The following is a 20,840-nucleotide window of genomic DNA, read 5'->3' as shown; positions in this document are numbered from 1 at the left end:
AAGAACACGTACAAAGAATCTGTTTTCTTTAAACTGTTAAAGGCCTTATCTTAAGAGTCTCGTGTGGTTGCTTCGGAAGCTGTTTCCAGCTGCGTAATACATGTGTATTCATGCACAGCCAACTCAGCTCTGCTTTTTTCTCAGCATGCAGAAAACACCCAGGGGCAACTTCTGAAACAGCCACATGGTCCTGAAAAAAAAAAAAAAAAAGAGGTCCCCGAGTTCTCTCTGCATGCTGGGAAAAGTGAAGGTGTACATGCACATACATGCAGACAGCTGAAAAGTGCTTCCAGAGCAACCAAAAAACCCTTGGAAAAAAATGTGGCCACTTTATTAATCTGAAGAGACACTTCATATGCATTCCTGCATGTTCCAAGCTAACCTGTTGAGGGTTTTGCATTTATAATTTGTACATCTATGTATTTTATCCAAATGATACCGTACATAATTTTATTTTCTATACATTTTGCCTCCTAGAAACGTAGACATATCATGAAAAATTATCTTATGGCTTGCTTACAGGCATTTTCTAAACATCATGGCATAAAGAAAAAAATTAAGAACAGTTTCTGGTTGCTTAGTATGCTATTGAAAGTCCTGCCAAATTTTTGCCTTTTACATTTGTTTGATAAAAGCTCCCATAATTCCCAGCTAGAGCTTCCAGCTTCTGAGAAATTGATGAATCCTCTTACAATCAGCTGATTTAAGAACATCATTTGTTATTAAGTCATCTAATCTGTTCTTCTTAGATACTTTTGTATTATTCACAGGTGTTAAGTCAACAGAATTACAGCACATGGTTTTTCTATAAAGATTCTTCCAAAAATGACCAGGTTGACTCAGTACCTCCTGACAGATTTGTAATGCTTGACTCACAGAAACATAGCAAGAGAAATGAGCACTTTCCACACGCACAGCATGCCTGAAACATGAACATTTAGAGAAGTCTAATGAAAATTTAATCAGGTAGGTTTCTCCTTTGCATCACACTGAATGAACAAATATTGTCTGGTTAAAGAAAGTTAAAATCCAGAAAAGTGTTATTTCTTCCCAAATTATAAACCATGTCCAAATGGCATATTCTTCTTGGGGATGTCCTACCAGCTGCATTAATTCTGAACATTTTTCAGTTAAGCCTCAATTTGACAATTTGGAAGTCCTGCGGTGTACAGGACTTCCAAACGCCAAACAAAATCCTAGCTTTTCATGACCAACTTTTCCCTTGTGGTTTGTGAGTCTTCAAATGGCCCAGCGCATTCCTTTATACAAAATGCAAGAAAAAGCCCTGCTGCAAACATTATCTTGGGAGAAATTCCTCGACCACCTCTGTTGTTTTACTCAAGTTAGCAGCTGGAAATATCTGTTGTATAAATTACAAAGTAATCAGAGGCAAGACACTTACACAAGAACTCTTGTCCCCCAAATTCATAGGCACCTGCAAATTTGGAGGCATGGAGAACAAAAAAAATGAATCTCATCCAAAGGCAAAACCAATAATTCTAGATCATCCTGTTCTGTAATGGTTGCTCTACCCCTACATACATTGCTTCACCCTCTTACTTCCCTTCCTTGTATGGACACGCATGGAGGTTTCCTACATTAGGATAACTATAAGTCTCTGCCCCAGGCTGCAACTTATACAGAACTTTCCAGCTATACACTTACCTATTTTCTGCCAATCCTTTTATTCCTGGGGGAATTCTTTTTCTTTTCTATGATCAATGGGTATTCCGATTGCACTGTCATCTTTACATTTCCACACATACACACCCACAGGCAAATTTGTGGCCTGGAAATACCTCCTGTCTTTCAATGGCTGAAGCTCCTCTAGCTCAAGGGTCTTCAAACTTGGCAAGTTTAAGACTTGTGGACTTCAACTCCCAGAATTCCTGAGCTAACATGGCTGGAGGGGGAATTCTGGGAGTTGAAGTCCACAAGTCTTAAAGCTGTCCAGTTTGAAGACCCTGGCTCTAGCTCTACATATTTTCTTAACTCTTCATCAACTCCACTCCTGTTGCTTTTGTAGTTGGGCTTCTGGGCTGGGAGAGGTAACTCATTGAAGCAGCTGATCATATTCTTTTACTCCACTATGAGACCTGGGTATTGCAAAAAAAATTATTTAGTTTAGGAATATTTCATGTTTAGCATGGCATATTGTAACTCCTGGACTCTCTTCTAAGGAAGCTTGTTCCATTGTTAACTGTAGCATTTTGCACAAACAATTAAAGTTTAAATGGGTTTTTTGAAGTTAGGAAGTTAAGGTCATTGGAAATGCTTATTTTTGTGACATAAGCTTCATAATATGGAGATTCCAATGGATTCCGGCTCTTCATCAAATATTTAGGAGTCATACCCTATGAAGAGCCAGTTTGGTGTATGGCAGTGGTTAAGGCATCAGGTTAGAAACTGGGAGACCATGAGCTCTAGTCCAGCCTTATACAGAAAGCTAGCTGGGTAATCTTGGGCAAGTCACACTCTCTGTCCTAGACAGGAAGCAATGTTTTAACATTGTAAACTACCTCATGGTTAAGATAAATTTAATATAAATAAATGGCAAACAACTTCTGAAATCTTGCCAAGAAAAGTGTAGGCCCTGGTCCAGGCATTTGTCAAGAGTCAAAAACTGATCTGAAGGGGCGCACACACACTCCATATCCTAAAGAAATCATATAATTTTTACAGAGTTAAATTACTACAAAAGGGTAAGACTTTAAACATGGATTGTGATAAATTAGCAAATCAGTTTTTAAAGATATAATCCAAGCAGAAATTTTAAAAGACATCACCTCCACTACTGAAATATTTTCTCAAGATTTCTTAGAAACCATTCAAATCAATCCCAAATAACAGAAATTAGAAGTCTTCTTTCTGAACCCATTCAGGTATCTCTGGAGCCAGCTTAGCCTTGCAAATAACTATTCTCGTGGGCTAACGACTGATGAAACCCACTAATGTAGTCAAGCCTATTTCATATTTGTACAAACTGCAAGCTTTATGCCCAGGTCTATTGCTCCTATGCCAAAGTCATGCTTGCTCTATCCAAGTCACAATTTGTTCTACAATTGAGATAGCTATACAGCTGTTGTTATTGTACAACCACAGTACCAACCCTTTTGTGACAACATTTACACTGCTGGGTATTATCACGTAGATACCAATAGTGCTTACTTCTGCATGAATGCTGTCAAGCTATGAACACTACTTAAGAGCTCCTGTGGGGGGCCACAAAGTAATAAGCAGCTGAGGAAGGGGCTTGCAGAAGTATTCATTTGTTGCCAGACTGAAACAAATAGGGAGGAAGCAGGAAGGTGTGCTTGATGACATTTCTGTCTTCATAATGACATTCATGCCTTCTTGAAAGTTTATCACTTTTAAAAAATCAGGACAGAAGAACATTCTTACACAGAAGCAAGAGCCACTACATTCTGAGGAAGTATTTCTGAGCAAGCTTGTTTTTCGGTTAAGGTCTTCAAACAGAAATATTGCATCTTTCAAATGCAAAACTTAGGATGGCCCTATTTACTGTATTTCTTCACAGCTAGTTCATAACTGGATTTTTACAGTTCAGGCATAATATATATTTCAAGGGTTGGGATACAAGGGTTTAACTTTTCAATCAACTTTTTGTTCTAGAAAATATACTTTTTTCTTTACCAATGCTGTAAAGCAAAACATTTCAGCCAGGGGTGGGTTTCTACCGGTTCTGTCCACCTCTGTAGAACCAATTTTTCAACTTCAGCTGCCAACAAGGCACAGCTGCAGTTAAAAAAGCAGGAAAAGAGGGCTGTTTCAAAGGCTGCCTCTGCACACAGCATGCTGATGACGATTTACAGGTGGGTGGCTCCCAGCCTGCGGGGAAGCTCATAAATCCCGAACCAGTAGTTAACCCTGTCGTATCCCACCCGATTTCGGCATTGCTGGTTCTGCTCACTTTCCATTGTCACCAAAATAAGTCTGGCATCAGCTCTCCAGTTAGGCAGCAGTACATTCCAAAAGGAAGCAATCACTTCCCAGTTTCTTTCTCATTTTCTGTAAAACTTCATTTGAAGGGTTTCCTCAGCATAGTGTTAGTGTCCAGGTTCTCATGCACCTGTTGAATAGTGTAAATAATTCTCCCAACATAACTACACCTAAAAGTTAAATCATGTTCTTGCCAAATGGAAAGGGGGGGGGGAAAGATAATGAAATTCAAAATGCCGATATCCTCTTTAATTAACCAGTTAAGAAGTAACCCATGTTTTGAGACACTGAAATGGGAGGTTTTTTTTTAATCTTCTGCATTTATACACTTGCAACGAGACAGAAAAGGGGAACGCTGGGAGGGAAGGAAAAAAAAAAAAGGCAACGCCTGAATATGTATCGAGGCAGTCGAATTAAAATCAAAGCAGAGATGCAAGCCGGCCTAAGGCGGGAAGCTTTTGGGCGATGGAAAACGTAGATATAACCTGCAGTATGTACACATGCTTCAGACATACTCGGGAGAGGGGGCGGAGAGAGGAAACCAAAATGGTGCGCTCGAGAGCGAGCGCGAAAATGCGGCTAGCAAGTGGCCTCATTACGCAGCGATGGAAACTGCACTCACGGGCGCCGCGTTTCCTAACAGGCCGAGAGCTCTGAAGTGTTGTGCCGCAATCGTCTCTGGAGGTGAGGCTTCAGTTGCGAGGTCACATGGAAAGAGGAAGGAAATATTACCAGCTCCACTTCGGTCCACCACCCAGCCCTTTCTTCCACAACTTAAAAGTCTACGGGGGGAACGAATGCAAGTCGACGTCTTTCCCCTCCCAGATGCAAATCGCGGTGTCAGTCACGTTCCGATGCATGTGTCCCTTCCCCAACTCGAATCGCGCCAAAAGTTAAGGAACAAAATTCGACTCGGTCAGGAAACTATCCGACATAATACTCAATTTAAAAAAAAGTGGAAGGGAGGCCAGAGATAAAAATGCAACCACTGGGAAGTCTGCTATTCAAATAAACACGAAAGCACTTTAAAAAAAAAAAAGCGCCCTTTGCAGAAACGCACGGTAGCAATGTGGCAATAGAAGAATCTCTGTAAAAACTGCAGGAGAGGGGGAAGGAAGACACAAAAACTCCACAAGTCATTTTCCAGCGGGAATTTAGACCAAATGGTTCGTGGAATTTTCTCGAAATCTTTCCTCCCAAACTTGACTGCAGTATTTTATTTTTCAACATTACAACACATTTCTGGGGCCAGAACAAACCAGGATTAACTTATAAGAATATGAATTTTTAAAAAGCGGGGGAGGGGGGGACCTCTACATCTAATTGCTTCTTCATACCATGGTCATGCGAGTTCCTTATTTTTAGGTTCCGACCCTATCGAGATTTATGAAGCCCTCTATCCTTGCTTTGACCACAACCTACTTCAGAGTAAACGCGCTTAGAAAATGAGCGCGCAACCGGCACCCAATTCCCGCTTTGCTTACTCGGAAGCAAGTCCCGTGGGATTCAGCTAGCTTTGGCTCCCCTTAAAAGATGGGGCGTCCCACACCCCCGCCGCCGTCGAGGTGACTGCATTATATGGATCCCGCAGTCACACACAAAAAAAGCAAATCCTCTCAGCGGCAGGGGAACTGGGGAAAGAGCCCAAACTTTGCCTGAACTCCCGCTCACACAAGCCCGAAGGAACCGTGTAAAACTTCTCAAGGAAACAATTGATCCCGCCTTAAGTAGAGGAGGAGGGGGAGCCGCCGCATCGGGTGCAGCGAATAGCGTCACATGTTACATTCAAGTCCCGACAAAAGAGGCTTAACTAGCCCTTCCTTCGCCGCCTAATTAGAGGTAACTTGTACAAACACTATACTCTCTTCAAAACTTCACCACCCCCCCGTCCCAAATTAAAAACAAGAGCTTCGAGGCCCTCCCCTTTCTTTCCATCCCCCACCCCCGTCCTCCCGAAGGGCTTTCGGTAGGTTCGACCCCACTGGGTGATCCCCTCCGTCGTCGAGCTCCGTCCTCCTCCTCCTCCCTCATTTAAATGAAGTTGGAACTCCTCCCACGGCGTAAGAGCTGAAACTTTATAAATCGAGCTTTTTGGTTAAGTTCTTCTGGAAGGAACGAGAAAGGGGAATTGTTGGAGCTGGAGGGGGGCAAAAGGGAGTCCGTCCCAGGGAAACTGGAGGCTGTGCCTTTACAACACTGAATCATTTTGTTTTTCTGTTAAAAAGAGTTTTACTCCAATTTTTTTTTCATTCCTCTTTTTACTACGGTAGTTGAAGATGTCTACAGCCCTCGTGTCGCCAACAATCTTCGACTTGAGTGAAGTTTTATGCAAAGTAAGTTAATCTCCCGCATTATCTTCTAAAACTTTTTTTTTAATAAAGCTTTTGTTCCGATTGCTTCGGGAGAATAAACAGGGTTTCTCTCGTTCTACATCTAATGCCCTCTTCCCTTTTTTTCCCTCCAAATCCAAGTTGTTTTTTAAAGTTGGCGAGGACGTTAAAACAAACAGAAATAAGCTGTGTTTTTTGGCCTTAACCGCTCTGAGAGCTGAGAAATTACTTGGGAAAGTTGTCTAATGAGAGCCCCAAATCTTAGTTGAATTGCTGGAGCGCTAAGTCTCTTGGTGGGTGAGTGGGTGGGGAAGTGTTTTTACATTTGACTTTGGGGAGTTCTGCTTCTTGTTTTGCTCGACTCTCCCTTGAATTATTTCGAGACTTTAGTTCGAGATTTAAAAAACGGGATGTCTCCTAGGATTTTTCCGTTTTCAATAACTTCGCCCTTTTGGGGGGAAACAAGTTTAGAATGGTTGCTCCATTCATCCGAAAAGTTCGGAAAAGTTTCCCCATTTTTTTTTTTAAAACAACACCATTGCATTGTTAAAACCGTGTGCGAATCAGCCGATTTTGGTGGAAACGTCTCCTTCATCCTAAATTCGGTACTTGGGACTAAGGCGTGTTTCCTCTCGGTCGCCCCCTCTCCTCCGGCCCCCTCCCCGTTTTCCTCCCCATGTGATGGAATGCAACAAAGCCCTTTGCAGCCCATTTTGCGCTCGTGTTCTGGGATGTATGGGGGTCGCTGTGTGTCCTGCTTTGGAAAAGTTTGCTGGGATTACTTACTCGGCTGCACACCACGTTTTGTTCGGGGTGGAGAAAGATGGCTGTTGCCACGAATTTCCCGCAAGTTTGGTGCGCCCGCTGCTTCACTCACGCTTTTACGGTCTCGGCTTGCTGGCAAGGGAACTCGAGCCGTGCGTGATGGGCGACGGGAAGGTAGGGGTGGGAGGGAGGTTCTGGCTTTCAGGCTTTTTGCAAAATACCGTTTACAGGCGAAGTCACCCCGCCCCCTCCCGCCTCCCCGGTTTCTGCCCTGGTTACTTAGCTCGCTTTTTTCTACAGTTTGCTTTTCTTATCTCTCAGCCCACTCATGTGGCTACGTTTTTCTCGTCCTCCCCAGCTTATCTTTGTTTAGCCGAAGTCAATGGGTGTATGCATTTCTTAAAAGTTTGTGAAGAGTTGTTGATTGCTTTAACGCGTAAGGCAAGTGGGAAGAAAAGCCAGTGACGACTTCCTCAATTTTTGAGAAACAGATTCCACAGCTTGGGCTGCCGCTTCTCTACGGCTTGCAAAAATGAGCGGCCTGGGAGTTGTTCTGCGTTTGGTTTTCCCTCTTTTTTTTGTTAAACGTTCATAATATAGGCACAAAATCAGTTTTGAAATAAGGTGCTTTTAGGTTGAGATCACATGTACCCAAACTAAAAGTTGCTTGAACTGTTTTTTTTTTTTTAAAGATTCCTCTTGTAGGGTCAGAAAACTAACTGGAATTTTTAGAGATGAAGTCATGTATGCACCACATGAAATGTAATTTCTTTGCACAGAGTGAGGTGGCACAATGATACTCATTGAGAAATTTTAAGTAACATCTATCCCAAAGCTCACATCTTCTTATAAAAAATGTAGCATAGGCTCTCCTCACCAAGAATTACATTTTGGGTTCCTGAAAAAATAAACTTGAAAGTGTTACTGGAAAAAATCTGGTTTTCCTCTCTAGAGGTTTGGGGAGGAATTGTGTTAAAATGAGTTTCGGCTCTTGTGCACAAATTAAAGAAATCTACAGCCAGTATTGGGAAAAATACTATGATATAATGGTCAGATTATGGCTGATACTTCTTCCTGTTGTATGGTGATACACCTTTGTGTAGGACAAATCAAAATTTCATTGATATAGTAAATATGAACCCATGGGAAAGCCATTGAAAATCTTGTTTGCTACTTCATGGCTTGTGATTAGTGGTGTGTGCTTCCTACAGTTTGACCTGTCTGGTACAGAAGAGAGCTTTTAGTCATTTTACTGTTGGCAAATCAGTTGTGCAGCTGTGGAAAAAGGGTAGTAGAATGGTCAGGTTTAAGGGCATAAACAAATGAAGCTGAAAGCTGGATTGCTGACTGCTTTTTTACTTCCTCCTTCCAGAGTAACAAGATGCTGAATTACGGCCCCTCTGCTGCCGGAGGGTGTCTTTTGGACAGGAAGGCGGTAGGAACTCCAGCTGGCGGGGGTTTCCCCAGGAGGCATTCTGTCACCCTGCCCAATTCTAAGTTCCATCAGACCCATCTCCTAAACGGCCTTAAGGGAGAGCCAGCCCCAACCTTGGGGCCCAGGGAGAACCGCTTTCGAGACCGCTCCTTCTCCGAAGGTGGAGAGCGCCTGCTTCAGCAAAAGCAGCCCGGTGGGCAAGTCAACTCGAGTCGCTACAAGACGGAGCTCTGCCGCCCGTTTGAGGAGAATGGGACCTGCAAATACGGAGACAAGTGCCAGTTTGCTCACGGCATCCATGAGCTGCGAAGTTTGACCCGCCATCCCAAGTACAAGACGGAGCTCTGTCGCACTTTCCATACCATTGGCTTCTGCCCTTACGGGCCTCGCTGTCATTTCATCCACAATGCTGAGGAGCGCCGGGCTGTAGCTGGTGGCGGTCGAGAGCCTGTGATTGCTGAAAGACCCCGCCTCCAACACAGTTTCAGCTTTGCTGGCTTCCCAAGTGCTATTGCTGCCAACGGGCTGCTGGACAGCCCCACCTCGATAACCCCTCCGCCCATCATAAGTGATGACCTCCTGGGCTCTCCTACTCTGCCTGACTGTGCCAGCAATCCATTCACCTTCTCCAGCCAGGAGCTGACCAATCTCTTTGCTCCTAGTATGGGGGTGCAGGTGCCTGCGGGGGGCTCGCCCACCGCTTTCCTCCTTAGACCCATGTCTGAGTCCCCAAATATGTTTGACTCTCCTCCGAGTCCACAGGGCTCCCTCTCCGACCAGGAAGGTTATCTGAGCAGCTCTAGCAGCAGCCACAGTGGCTCGGATTCACCTATCCTGGACACCTCAAGACGTCTTCCCATCTTCAGCAGACTGTCCATCTCTGATGAATAATCTGGTATTGCCTTTTGGCCTCTCTTCCCACATGTATTACAATGTTAAACTTGTAGCCCCCTTCCTGTCCTAAGTCTCCCTTAGCATCTTTGGGTTTGATGTTAACGCCAAGGTCGTCCACCTGCCTAGAGTCCAGACACTGGCTGAAACCGCAAGTGCCAAATTACAAAAGAAAGTGATAACGTTTACAAGTGTAGTAGTGCCTTTTAATATGTTCACTGTGACTATATTACCTCTCCAGCTGCAGAGGGCACCAGCAGCATCTGTAGAGCTCTGCATTTCCAGATGTGCAGGAGGGTTGTCTAGAAATAACAACTCCTGTCACGAGCAGTAGTTCAGATGCGGAAACCTCTTCCCTTCTGTCTTCCCTTCCTTTGCCTGTGTTCAATAGACACCTGGCAGGTGGACATCTGTTAACATCCAGCCCCTTCCACATTTTTATAAAGGGCTTGTTGCCTGAATCAACTCAGGTCAGCCAGAAGAACAGCTGAGAATGGACAGTTCACTTTAACATGCGTGGGACTTGGTAAATGGAGAGTTAAGCCAGATGGACATTGAACGACTTGCTTTTGGTGCTACAGGTTCTCCGCATGTACATGTGACATCTTCACACAAAAAAAGTGGGGATGGGAGGGGTATCTAACGGTGTTCATTCCACACATGCAAGTTCAGTGTAAACAAAGTTCCAGTAGTCATAGCTTTAATGGTTTTGCTCTAGAGTACAATAGACCTATCCATAGAGCACTCACGCCAAGCTTTTTATTTTATTTTTTTCCTGGGTTTTTAATTTTGTATAACTTCAGAAATTGGAGAGCAAATTTTGCTTGTCACTGCACAACAATATAAAGCTTATTTAACTTATCAAAACGTATTTATTGCTGAAACCTATGCTTTTTTGTTAATTTTGTTCATATTTATCTGGATGATGAATTCATAGAATATATTCTTTTATGTTTAAATTATGATCTTCCATATTAATCTTAAGATTGTGAAGTCTTTTTCTTTTCCCCCTCCCCCCACAGTTTAATATATTATACTACAATGACATTTTTGTAACTTTACACTTTTTTGGTTATTTTATTTTTAAAAAATGAAAATTTAATTTAAAAAATGCAACAACTGTGTTCGGATTATTTATTTTAGATCGTTACCCTTTTTGTGTCAGACTGCAAATTGAGTTTCATGTGCTTCTTTGCCTTCCTTTGCCCAACAAGGCCTCTCCCAGGTGGGGTGAAATTCTGGCCATACTGATGTCATTGGAGAATTTTGTCAAGTGACTTCAGTAGAATACGGATTTCACTGCTGGCCTCTAGAATGTATAAGCATAAGCTGTGCTGTGAGACGATGAAAAGGAAGATTTTTGCTTCCTTTTTTTGTAAGTATTTAAAGGAGAAAAAAAATTACCCTTTGGTTTCAAGTGCCTGTCTAAAGACATTCCAAATGTAGTTTGTCTTTGCATTTCTGTATTCCAAGAATGGAGTGTTTCCTCTTTTAAAGGTAAACATTACTGGCACAAAAAACACATTGAATGTAATTTTTCCCATTACTGTTCACTACATTGCTTTTTCTTTCCTTTTTCCTTTGTGTGAGTTTATTTAAGAGAATCTTTTGTAACGACTGTTTGCAGTTTAAATCAATAAATCCCAAGTGTTTTTTCAAGAATTGACAGTGAAACTGGTTTTACTTGCAAAAAAAGGTAAAAGGAAGCTCTCCTGAGTGATATATTACTTTGCCAAATCCTCTTAACATCAGATTTGCACAAGTTTTTAAGAAAGCCGATGTCCCAATGAAAATAAGCCCAAGCTAATGTTATCGTTGGTTTTTACTTCTGTTTGTAGAACACGTTTAATATAGCAAATTATTTAATACCTAAAACAATTCTTAATTCAGCAGATGGGATTCCTGCTTTCAAAGCACATTATACCAGGTGAGAAAATACAGAAGGCCATCCTACTTTAAGATAGTTCCTCTCCAATGGAAAAGATTGGACAGATTGCTTCTTAATCCAAACCTTATCTCATGCTTCCAGAGAATTGTTGATAGTGTCACTATTTTAGTTTACTTTCTTTCCGAACCAAATTCCCCATAACCTCGGATCCTCCCCATCTTGCATTTTTCCATTTTACACACTGTGGATGAATAATTATCCTAAATATTTAAGGAAATCCCCTTCTGATAATCCTTATTACATGGGCACACATATTTCAGAGTAACGGTGTTCCTGTATGTCTGGGATTTATTCTTTCCAGTTGTACAGTGCAATGGGACAGTTCTCATCCAAAAGGGAGGAAAAGTCAAGCTTGAAAAGTCTTAAAAGAGAACATAAGGCAGATGGGGTATGCACTACTATTTTAGAAATGCAGAAAAGGCATGTTTTTTTTTTAATTGTATCCTGATTTTCATTCAGAAATTTGGCCTATGTAAGCATTCCTTTCAGTTTTCCCCCTAATACAAGCTAGGTTGGGATAACAGTGAGCTTCCATAGCTGAAAGTGGTTTTGAACTTCCCAGTCCTCACCCAACACTATATATTAAACTGACAAAGTGCAGCCTTTAGCCTTATCCTCTCAATATATTTCAGTGTGTGGTGGATAAGGAATTCTGAGAGTTTTTTTTTTACACCTCAGCTGTAGGTCTTCGTTGCTATGGCTCCATCAGAATCCTGTTGCCTTCAATATGCAGATGAATAGGAAAAGAAATCAAACACAATGTTCATTTCTCAAAGTAATCGGTGCCTTTAAAAGAATGCATCTAAAAATAAAACAATAGTTCTGATCGGAGAAGTACTTGCTATAATAAGGCCCTTCAAAAATATAGGCTATTATAGTTCCTTCTGATAAGCCTCTAACAATAGGACTGAATGCATTTTGGTCATGCACTGCCCTCTAGTCATCCACTTCATTTGCATGTGAACTAACTTAAGGGCAATCTGATGTAAGGGAAATAACAGGGTGGGTCAAGGTCTATTGGATTTGGGATAGTTTGTGCATTGTCCCAATCCACATGCTCAGTTGTAGATTGATAACTGGTGGGAGAGCACCATTGCAGTTTGTTTCTATATACATTAACACAATAATGGGATGAAGTATCTGGTGATAACAGTGTTTTCAAAACATTGACCAACAAATCCATCTATTAACAGTCCTGCAGTTCAACCTTTGCAATCCAGATTCCACCAGGAAAGGAAAAATCTGTTTGGCGTGGGCTTTGCCATAAATCTTAAAAAGACCAGCTCAGAACTCTTGTGGTACTGAGGAGTTAATATGATGGTGCAGAGATGAATAGGAGGAGAGGTGCTATGTGAATAATCTAGGACAGATGAAGGAAGTGGGAAAGAAATGTGCAAATAGATAAGTAAGGATGACCTGTAGGTCATGAATGTATCATTGAATTATTATGAGTTAGGTCAAGGGACTTCAAACTTGACAGCTTTAAGACTTGTGAGCTTCAACTCCCAGAATTCCTGAGCTAACATGATTGGAGGAGGAATTCTGGGAGTTGAAGTCCACAAGTCTTAAAGCTGTCAAGTTTGAAAACCCCCAAGTTAGGTAGAGAAGCAATGTGTGAGCTGTGACTACCACAATGGTTGCAATTTTTGGCCTGACAGAAGCAGCCATTTCTCATCTGGTATTGCCCAAGCGCGTTGAACGTTTCAATTTCTAGAATTTCCAATTATCACACAAGGTGAAGGTATTTGGTGACCCACTCAAGAAAGGGATTATTTAAGAGTTGAGAAGTGGTACCTAAGCAGCTAATGGAATCTCATTTGGCTTCAGAAAGAATGCTTAAGTGGGGGCAAAGAAGCCTTTTATGAAGAAATTCTATAACATCTCTTTCATGAGGAGGGATATGTCTTGTAAGTTAATAGGTTTACAACAGTGGTCTCCAACCAGTGGGTCGGGGACCACTAGTGGTCCATGAGAAAATGTTGGTAGTCTGCAGAGAAATGTCATCCCCAAAGCACACCCAAAGCACACCCAAAGCAATTAATCCAGGCTTTGCAGGAACACAAGTCTGCACCGCCCACATGGCCCATGGGAACACAAGGCTTGCGTCACTTGCATTGCGAACAACACGGTAGTGAGGGGAGGGGGAGGAACTCGCCCCACGTGCCTGGCTTGGCCATCAGGCTGCTTATTTCCGCTTCTTTTTTCTTCTGCTTTTGGCTGCATGCAAGGAAAGCAGCAAAAGTCTTTCTTTCTCTCCCCCAAACTCCACCAAAAATGAGTCTTTGGGACCTGCAAGGCATCCTGCTCCAAGAGGCTGCACTGGTGCGACAAGTCTCACAAAGACTCAATTCTGGTGGAATTTGGGAGAGAGAAAAAAGGCTTCTGCTGCTTTCCTTGCATAAAGCCAAAAGTCTCTCTCTCTCTCTCTCTCCCCCCACCCCTGATAATGGAGCTGGAGACAGTATCCTGTGATCCCAAATAAAGAACAATCAATCGGTAGAAAAACGGGGTGGGGAATTTTCCTGCAGACTTTTTGGGGGATTTTCCCAGGATCTCTGGTCTGCAGGATTTTGGTGGTCCCTGAGGTCCAAAAGGTTGGCGACCCCTGGTTTACAATAATACCATTTATGTGGCAAGGAGGTTAAATCAATTCTGAGTAAGCTGAGTAATCAATGCTGAGTAATCAATGCTGAGTAAGCAAGATGCAAGTAACCAATAAGAAATAATACATGGCAGATGAGAACATGTGGCATAAAAAGCTACAATACAAATTTTAACAGAAATAATTTCTTTACTTCCAGAAAGAAAGAAGTAGTACACAGCACAAATACGTTTAGTTTGTGACAGAAGGGCAGCTTGGGAAATCTGTTAGCCTCAATGTAATAGCAGGTCATTTAGTAACGATTCAAAGTTACAACATCCCTGAAAAAAGTGACTTATGACTATTTTTCATGCTTTATGACCATTGCAGCATCCCCATGGTCACCTGATCAAAATCTGGATGCTTGGCAACTGGCATCCATATATGATGATCACCTTTTGGTCGTAAGTCAAGGACTACCTATATACAGTAGTTTCAGCACTCAGTTGAGATAAAACTTGGGCATAGAAGAAAAGTACAAGTATACACTTATCGATTCATTTTCTACACCACCCGACTCCCAATGATAGAATTTAAATCTGTTTTAATCCCTTACTAGAAGCTTCAGGCTCAGGATGAAAAAGTAAGCCAGTGCCTTTGCTTAAAACAAAGGTCTCCAAAGTCAGCAGGCTGGAGAATTCTGAGAGTTGAAGTCCACAAGTCTTAAAGTTGCCAAGTTTTGGGACTCCTGGCTTAAAACTTCTTGCAAGTCATTTCTAAAGGAAATGATGACATAACAAAAGCATGTGGACTGTGTAACACATTAACCTACCAGAGCAGTTTCTTTTGCTCCTGCATCGTTTTTTTTTAACCTACAACGTGATAAGCATGCTTTACAAAGAACATATTTTTCTTAATGAAGGTTGTTGTTTTAGTGATTACTGTCTCGTTGGATATGAGATGGGCAGGAAATAAAAATTTCATAAATAATAATACTGCACCAAATTGAGTAGGAAACAAATTCTTGTTTAGCTTCTCTGGAGAAAAGCTTTTTTTAAACTCCTATCTTGTAAGGATACTGTGACTGCAGTATATTAACATGGAGGGAGAATCTGCTAAGCTAGAACAGAAAAAGACTCAGCTACATTCGCCTATTATCCTGTAGAGCAGGGGTCTCCAACCTTGGGAACTTTAAGACTTGTGGACTTCAACTCCCAGAGTTCCTCAGCCAGCTTTGCTGGCTGAGGAACTCTGGGAGTTGAAGTCCACAAGTCTTAAAGTTCCCAAGGTTGGAGACCACTGCTGTAGAGTGTAGAGCTTTAGTCCAAAGGTGAACAGGAAACTCACCATTTGTCTGAAATGGTATAGGGCAGGGGTGTCAAACTCACGGCGTCACGGCGGTGTCACATGCCATATTGGGATTTTTTTTCCTTCACTAAACTGGGCGGGGGCGGGGCTAGCACATGACCATCTGGCCCGAGGGCCGCAAGTTTGACACCCCTGGTATAGAGCCTGAAGGGGTTGGACAAGAAGACCTCCAAGATACCTTCCAACTCTGTTATTCTATTCTTATCAATGGAAATCGGTGGCATGACTTTGGCCAGCCTTGGTGTTTTATAATTTGCTGCTGTCTGTTTAAAAAAAAATATGGATATAGCCATGACATGCAAGTTGAAGCTGGAATTTTCTGTTGTTAAGTTTTGTTTTGTTTTTTGTGGAAAGGTGGGGAAGGGTATTGGCCTGTTTTCTATTATTTTTGCTATATCTTTTGGCCAAAAACAATTGCTAAATCTAATTTTGTCCCATTGCACAGGCTTTTCGTATGCTGCTTTTGTCAAAATGGTAGGAGGTCTTGTTTTCAATTGATAGTGGCATCAGTGATAAGAAGTTCTAAGAGGCTCAGAAACCATGCTTAGGAGTTACAGAGTGCCCAACCCCCTCCTAAATGAATATTGATGAAGGAAAGTAGGCTTCTTGATTTATACTTTTTCCATTAAACTATAGAGGCTAGGAAGGAAACCACTGCAGTGTTTAAAGGTGATTATGGAACACAATTCTGCAACAACAGAGGAAACAGGACTGTAGGCCAGTTGCTTTCAGACAAAATGTGGTTTATTACATTTCCTCATAGTTATAACAGAATCCCTATTTGCTGTCACTGTTTTATAAGCTAGCCTGAGCTGTGCTGAATTGATTGCATTGCAAATGTTTTGAATACTACTGTTCCATTTGCATATTTTCCCCCATATTTTGACACTTAAATTTTTAGGACCTGTCAGAGTCTTGGAAAAAGTTTCCTGTAGGATTAAGGCTTTATAAGAATGGCGAGGCACAGAAGAGCTTTTGCTCCTTTAATGGCTGCCAGAAATTAATCTTTTTTTAAAAATAGTTTCATTTTGTTTCCACTACCCTCGCCCTCTTGCTCAACACGCAGAAGTGAAACCTCCACTTAACTGCCTCCAGATTTTTCAACTGTCTTCAACATCTGACTACTATCTTCAGAAAAGTCTTGAGGACCAGAGGGTACCATCTGGCATTTCCTTACTTTGCTTAAATGCTGGGAAAATAATTGGAACGGCTCAAGTCAATTAAAGCAAACAAGGAAACCTATCAAAATCTATAGGTATCAAGAGGATTGATTGTAGATGCTTTGTGATAAACATTCTCTGGTGTTTTTTTCCCCCCTATGCTAGGTTTAATTGTACAAGTAGTACATTGGCAGCCTCATTCCACATTCTTCAACAATGATGCAAGAGTAGTCACGATTACTTCTTACTGGGAACTTAAAAGCTAGTCAAAGCTCAATGTTTTGTTTTTGTTTTTTTGCTGCTGGGCTGCCTGCATTTTCCCCAAGCATGCTTTTCCCTTCAGCTACACTACCAACAGACAAACAAGATACAAATCAAAGCTTTGCTAGCATTCCCCCCCACCCCCCACAATCGACCATTTGTTCTACTTCTAGGAGGGCATTGAACAGGTCTGTGGATACTGTTTTTAATTCATGTTGCTCCCACCTTTCTATATGTTTCCTAGCCTTATGCAAACTTGGAGTCCTGTTAAAGTCTTTGGAGAAAGGCAGGTGGAAGCACGCCCCTCTCAATATTGGTTTAAGGGGCCAAAAGGTATGCAATGACTCAGCAGTAGGCCTAGGAATAGCACTTCTGTCCATTGCTCTGCTCCATCCTTCGTTCGTGACATCCGGCATCATCTCATCAACAGGAAATATTTCTTCTGAACGTTTTTGGATGATTAGAATGAATAAATACTGAAGCTGATTCACAGAGCAGTGCTACAGAACTGAGGCCCTTAAAACAGTGAGCATATACAGATACAGTTTCTGGAGGAGGAAAAGGAATAAAAGAAAGACCAGCTATCAAAGCTTTATTTGCTTTAAGGAGTTTGTGCAAGCAGATGGAAGTTAGTCATTTTCAGCCATTGGGGGGTGGGGGTGGTAGAAGCTTAGTTTATTTGTATTGAGCAACAGTGCTCTTATTATGTTAAAGTTTTCCTCTGAAAAACAGTTGAACTCTGCACACAGAGTTGGCAGTGCCAACCATCTGAAAGGCATTGTATTTACTTTCTATTAATGCAGTAGACTACAGTTATGTTCAGTAGATCAGGGAACCATAAAGTAACTGTGTGAGCAATGAGGTGGAATTATGCATTCATTGTAGGTTGCCCTAGATAACTAACTCTGCTTCAAGCCCTCATCTCTCTGTAATGCGGGATAATATACTACAAATGAGCATTAAAGGGTGGATCCAAGGGTTGCTGAAATAATGTATGTGTAGCAATATATTCTAACACTAACATTTGTTATGGACTCTTGTGAATCCCATTGTGTGATAACATTTCCAGGACAATTAATAGGAAAGAAATCATCATTATAAGACAATGTAAAATAAAATGTAAGAAATCTTTTATTTTATCTGAAAAGTTGGGCAGATAAAGTTGTATCATCTCAGTGCCAAAAGTAGTAAGTTGCCAATCAACCTTTCTGGGAAGAGAATTCAACTGCTCTGATGTTCCAGTACATGGAAGATTCTCTGGCAGCTCCTGCTGAAGATCTTAATGTATGGATAGGTCAGCGGGAGAGCTTATTTAAGTATTTAATCACTTTATACTGTAATCAAGAGCCATGGTGGCGCAATGGTTAGAATGCAGTGTTCCTGTCTAACTCTACCGACTGCCAGCAGTTCAATCCTGAATGGCTCAAGGTTGAGTCAGCTTTCTATCCTGAGATCGGTAAAATGAGGACTCAAATTGTTGGGGGCAATTATGCTGAGTCTGTAAACCACTCATACAGTGCTGTACAGCCCTGTGGAGTGGTATATAAGTCTAAGTGCTATTGCTACTGAATGGATTTATTTTGCCGATTGACAATCTATGAAAGTGGATGGTACAATGATCGTTGGTGTTATTGTATTGGCGAAACCTCCTTGACACTTTCCTGCCTACCCAATATTTTTTAAACATTATTATCAAAGAGCTAATCTACTTTCAAGTGCCAATCTCCAGAATCATTCTTTGTTTTGTAGGCGTTCTTGGAAAATACATGCAGAGTCCGCTATAGTTGTTGTTAGGCATTTCCATCCAAATAGCTTCTCCTTTAGAGCAGTGGTCTCCAACCGGCGGCCGCAGAGAAATCTCACCCCCAGAACAACCCCCAAAGCAATTAATCCAGGCTGCGCAGAAACACAAGGCTTCGCAGCCCACATGGCCCGTGGGAACCCTCCCCATCCATTCACTCCTTACCGGGCAAACTTGCTTGCTAAATTGCTATTTTTCCTTTTCTGACCATCATCTGTTCTGCTCTGCCGGGAGATTTACATTAGCTAGGAAGCAGGAAATGGTTGGATTTCTTGCTTTCTATCCAGTCGTTAGATCTTTGGCACAGCCGAACCTTCCTTAGGACTGAAGTTTCTATTATTCAGTGCAGACTCACAGCAAGCAAATTTGAAAGACTGAGCTAGCCGATGGCAGATAGATAGATCACTGAATGATTCTGTCAGCAACTCAATCTGCCTGCCTGCTTTGCCTGATTTTGGGTAAAAGTTACTCTTTTTTATAAAAAAAATCAATATTTATATGAATATTTATATTTACATACAAGCCATGCCCAGCTAGTCACATGACCACCAAGCCACACCCACAAATTAGACTATGCCCACAGAACTGGTTAGTGGTCCCTGGGATTTAAAATTATGAGTTTGGTGGTCCCTGAGGTCCAAAAGGTTGGTGACCCCTGCTTTAAGGGATTCCTGTTGTCATTCTTGATTATTTTAGGCAAGAACAATCCAAGTCTGGCTTTTATTGAATCCTGGGAAACATGGAAGACCCAAGTCAAATGATTACCTTACTGATACCTTACAATTTCTGAACGTTGTTTTCCAAGGGCTTACAGCTAAAGACTTGTCAAACAAAGTCCTCTTCCCAAGTCCTTGGGAAAGCTCTACTCCTATCACTTTCCAGCAATAACAAAGCAATCCCAGCCAGGACCAGATGCACAAATATAGCCCCTTTTGTTTGTTTCCTTACTGTTGTATCTGTCATGGTTCTGACTAATGGTCCCAATCAATTCAGAACTCTAAGGCTGTAGCGACTGAAAGATTCCTTTATTGGGTACATCATATCAGCAAGTTCAAAAGTGAAACCAACTCTAAATAATCCCCGCAGTTTGGTATAATTAAAATAATAGATATCCCCCCACCCCATCCCCAGTGTCACAGGTCACATTAACCAACCAGATAGGTGGTGGGCTTCTCAGCTGCTCCCTCTGTCTGTTACAAGCGCTCGTTGAGATGACCTTGGTTCCCACAAACCCTATCGCTGTTTTGTCTGGCACGTTAGAGGAAAATATTCCACACTCCATTGGTCCCCCCTCCCCCCATATGTATGGCAACTAAGAAACAAAGAAAATAAAATTTGGCTTCAGCTAAAGTCATTTCAAGAGTTGATAGTATCATTGCACTAACTATTGACTGTCTATTTGTTTTACATGTATGAAACAGCTGACATTGACCAAGAATTTCCATACCACTTCAGACCAAATGCATGCACAAAACACAATTTTCAGCTGAAGGAATTTGCATGTGTAAGGAACCCTATTTAAATATTGTCAATATGACCTGAAACCCAGTTGTCTGCTGACTTCACTCAAGAGATCTCAATAACACGAGAAGAAACCTTCTACATTTAGGATGAGGCTGCGGATCTTAAAGAGTATTCAAGTCTGCCATGGCTTAATTAGTACCATGGGTTTTCTCTCCCCCCCATCCTTCAAGTACAGGTGTGAATAGAACAACACATTGGAGATTGAAATCTCTCCAGTCTGCTGTTGCTTACCTCATCCTTTCTTTACATATACAGTAGGTGGGTTCTGCAGAGGTATACCACAGGCTTATTGCTATGCCTTGCACCTTGTAGTCTTTGCAATGACCCTTATTTATCATTTGCCTTCTCTGTATTGTGTCACGCATCTGTATCTGCCAACTGCTTCACAGTGCATGAAAGCATAATTTGTTTAGTAAGCTATATATTGACTGATGGTATATTCTCACTGCAAGCAACTTGCAATAAGCCTGAAAGCAGACACCATTTTCCCTCATTTCACATTTATATTGATTCTGCCTATCCTGAATATGGATGACAAACAAACAACAGCAGGAGCTTTCTTGAGATATTGTAATCTGAAGAAGATAGATGAGAAAAGGAATAAGAACTGTAAGAGATGAGACAAGTATAGCTGCACTGGAAAAAGGATGCCCTACATAAGTTGGATCTACATATTGCATTTATCTCTGCTTCAGCATCAAGGTGAGGCATGCCATCACATGGTGCAAACCTTGGCTTGTTGTAGCATGCTCTGTTCCCACAGATTAACCTCACCTTCCTTTCTATACAGCACACAATCACAAGGCCCCCACCCAT

At 41.7% G+C, this 20,840-nt stretch overlaps 1 protein-coding gene across 1 annotated transcript; it reads left to right on the top strand.

Moving 5' to 3' along the window:
- Nucleotides 1-6,066: 6,066 nt before the first annotated feature.
- ZFP36L1 (ZFP36 like 1 zinc finger CCCH-type) lies at nt 6,067-11,043 on the top strand. Its single transcript, XM_026671131.2, has 2 exons — nt 6,067-6,293; nt 8,428-11,043. The coding sequence occupies exons 1-2, from the start codon at nt 6,237-6,239 to the stop codon at nt 9,379-9,381; spliced, it is 1,011 nt and encodes a 336-aa protein (XP_026526916.1). The 5' UTR covers nt 6,067-6,236; the 3' UTR covers nt 9,382-11,043.
- Nucleotides 11,044-20,840: the final 9,797 nt, after the last annotated feature.

This window comes from Notechis scutatus, chromosome 1 (assembly GCF_049901735.1).
Source record: "Notechis scutatus isolate UNSWTSFEM ecotype Mainland chromosome 1, rNotScu1.2, whole genome shotgun sequence".
NCBI classification, from domain to species: domain Eukaryota; kingdom Metazoa; phylum Chordata; class Lepidosauria; order Squamata; family Elapidae; genus Notechis; species Notechis scutatus.
The sequence above is the reverse complement of the archived record's forward strand: the minus strand, read 5'-3'. Positions and strand labels throughout refer to the sequence as shown.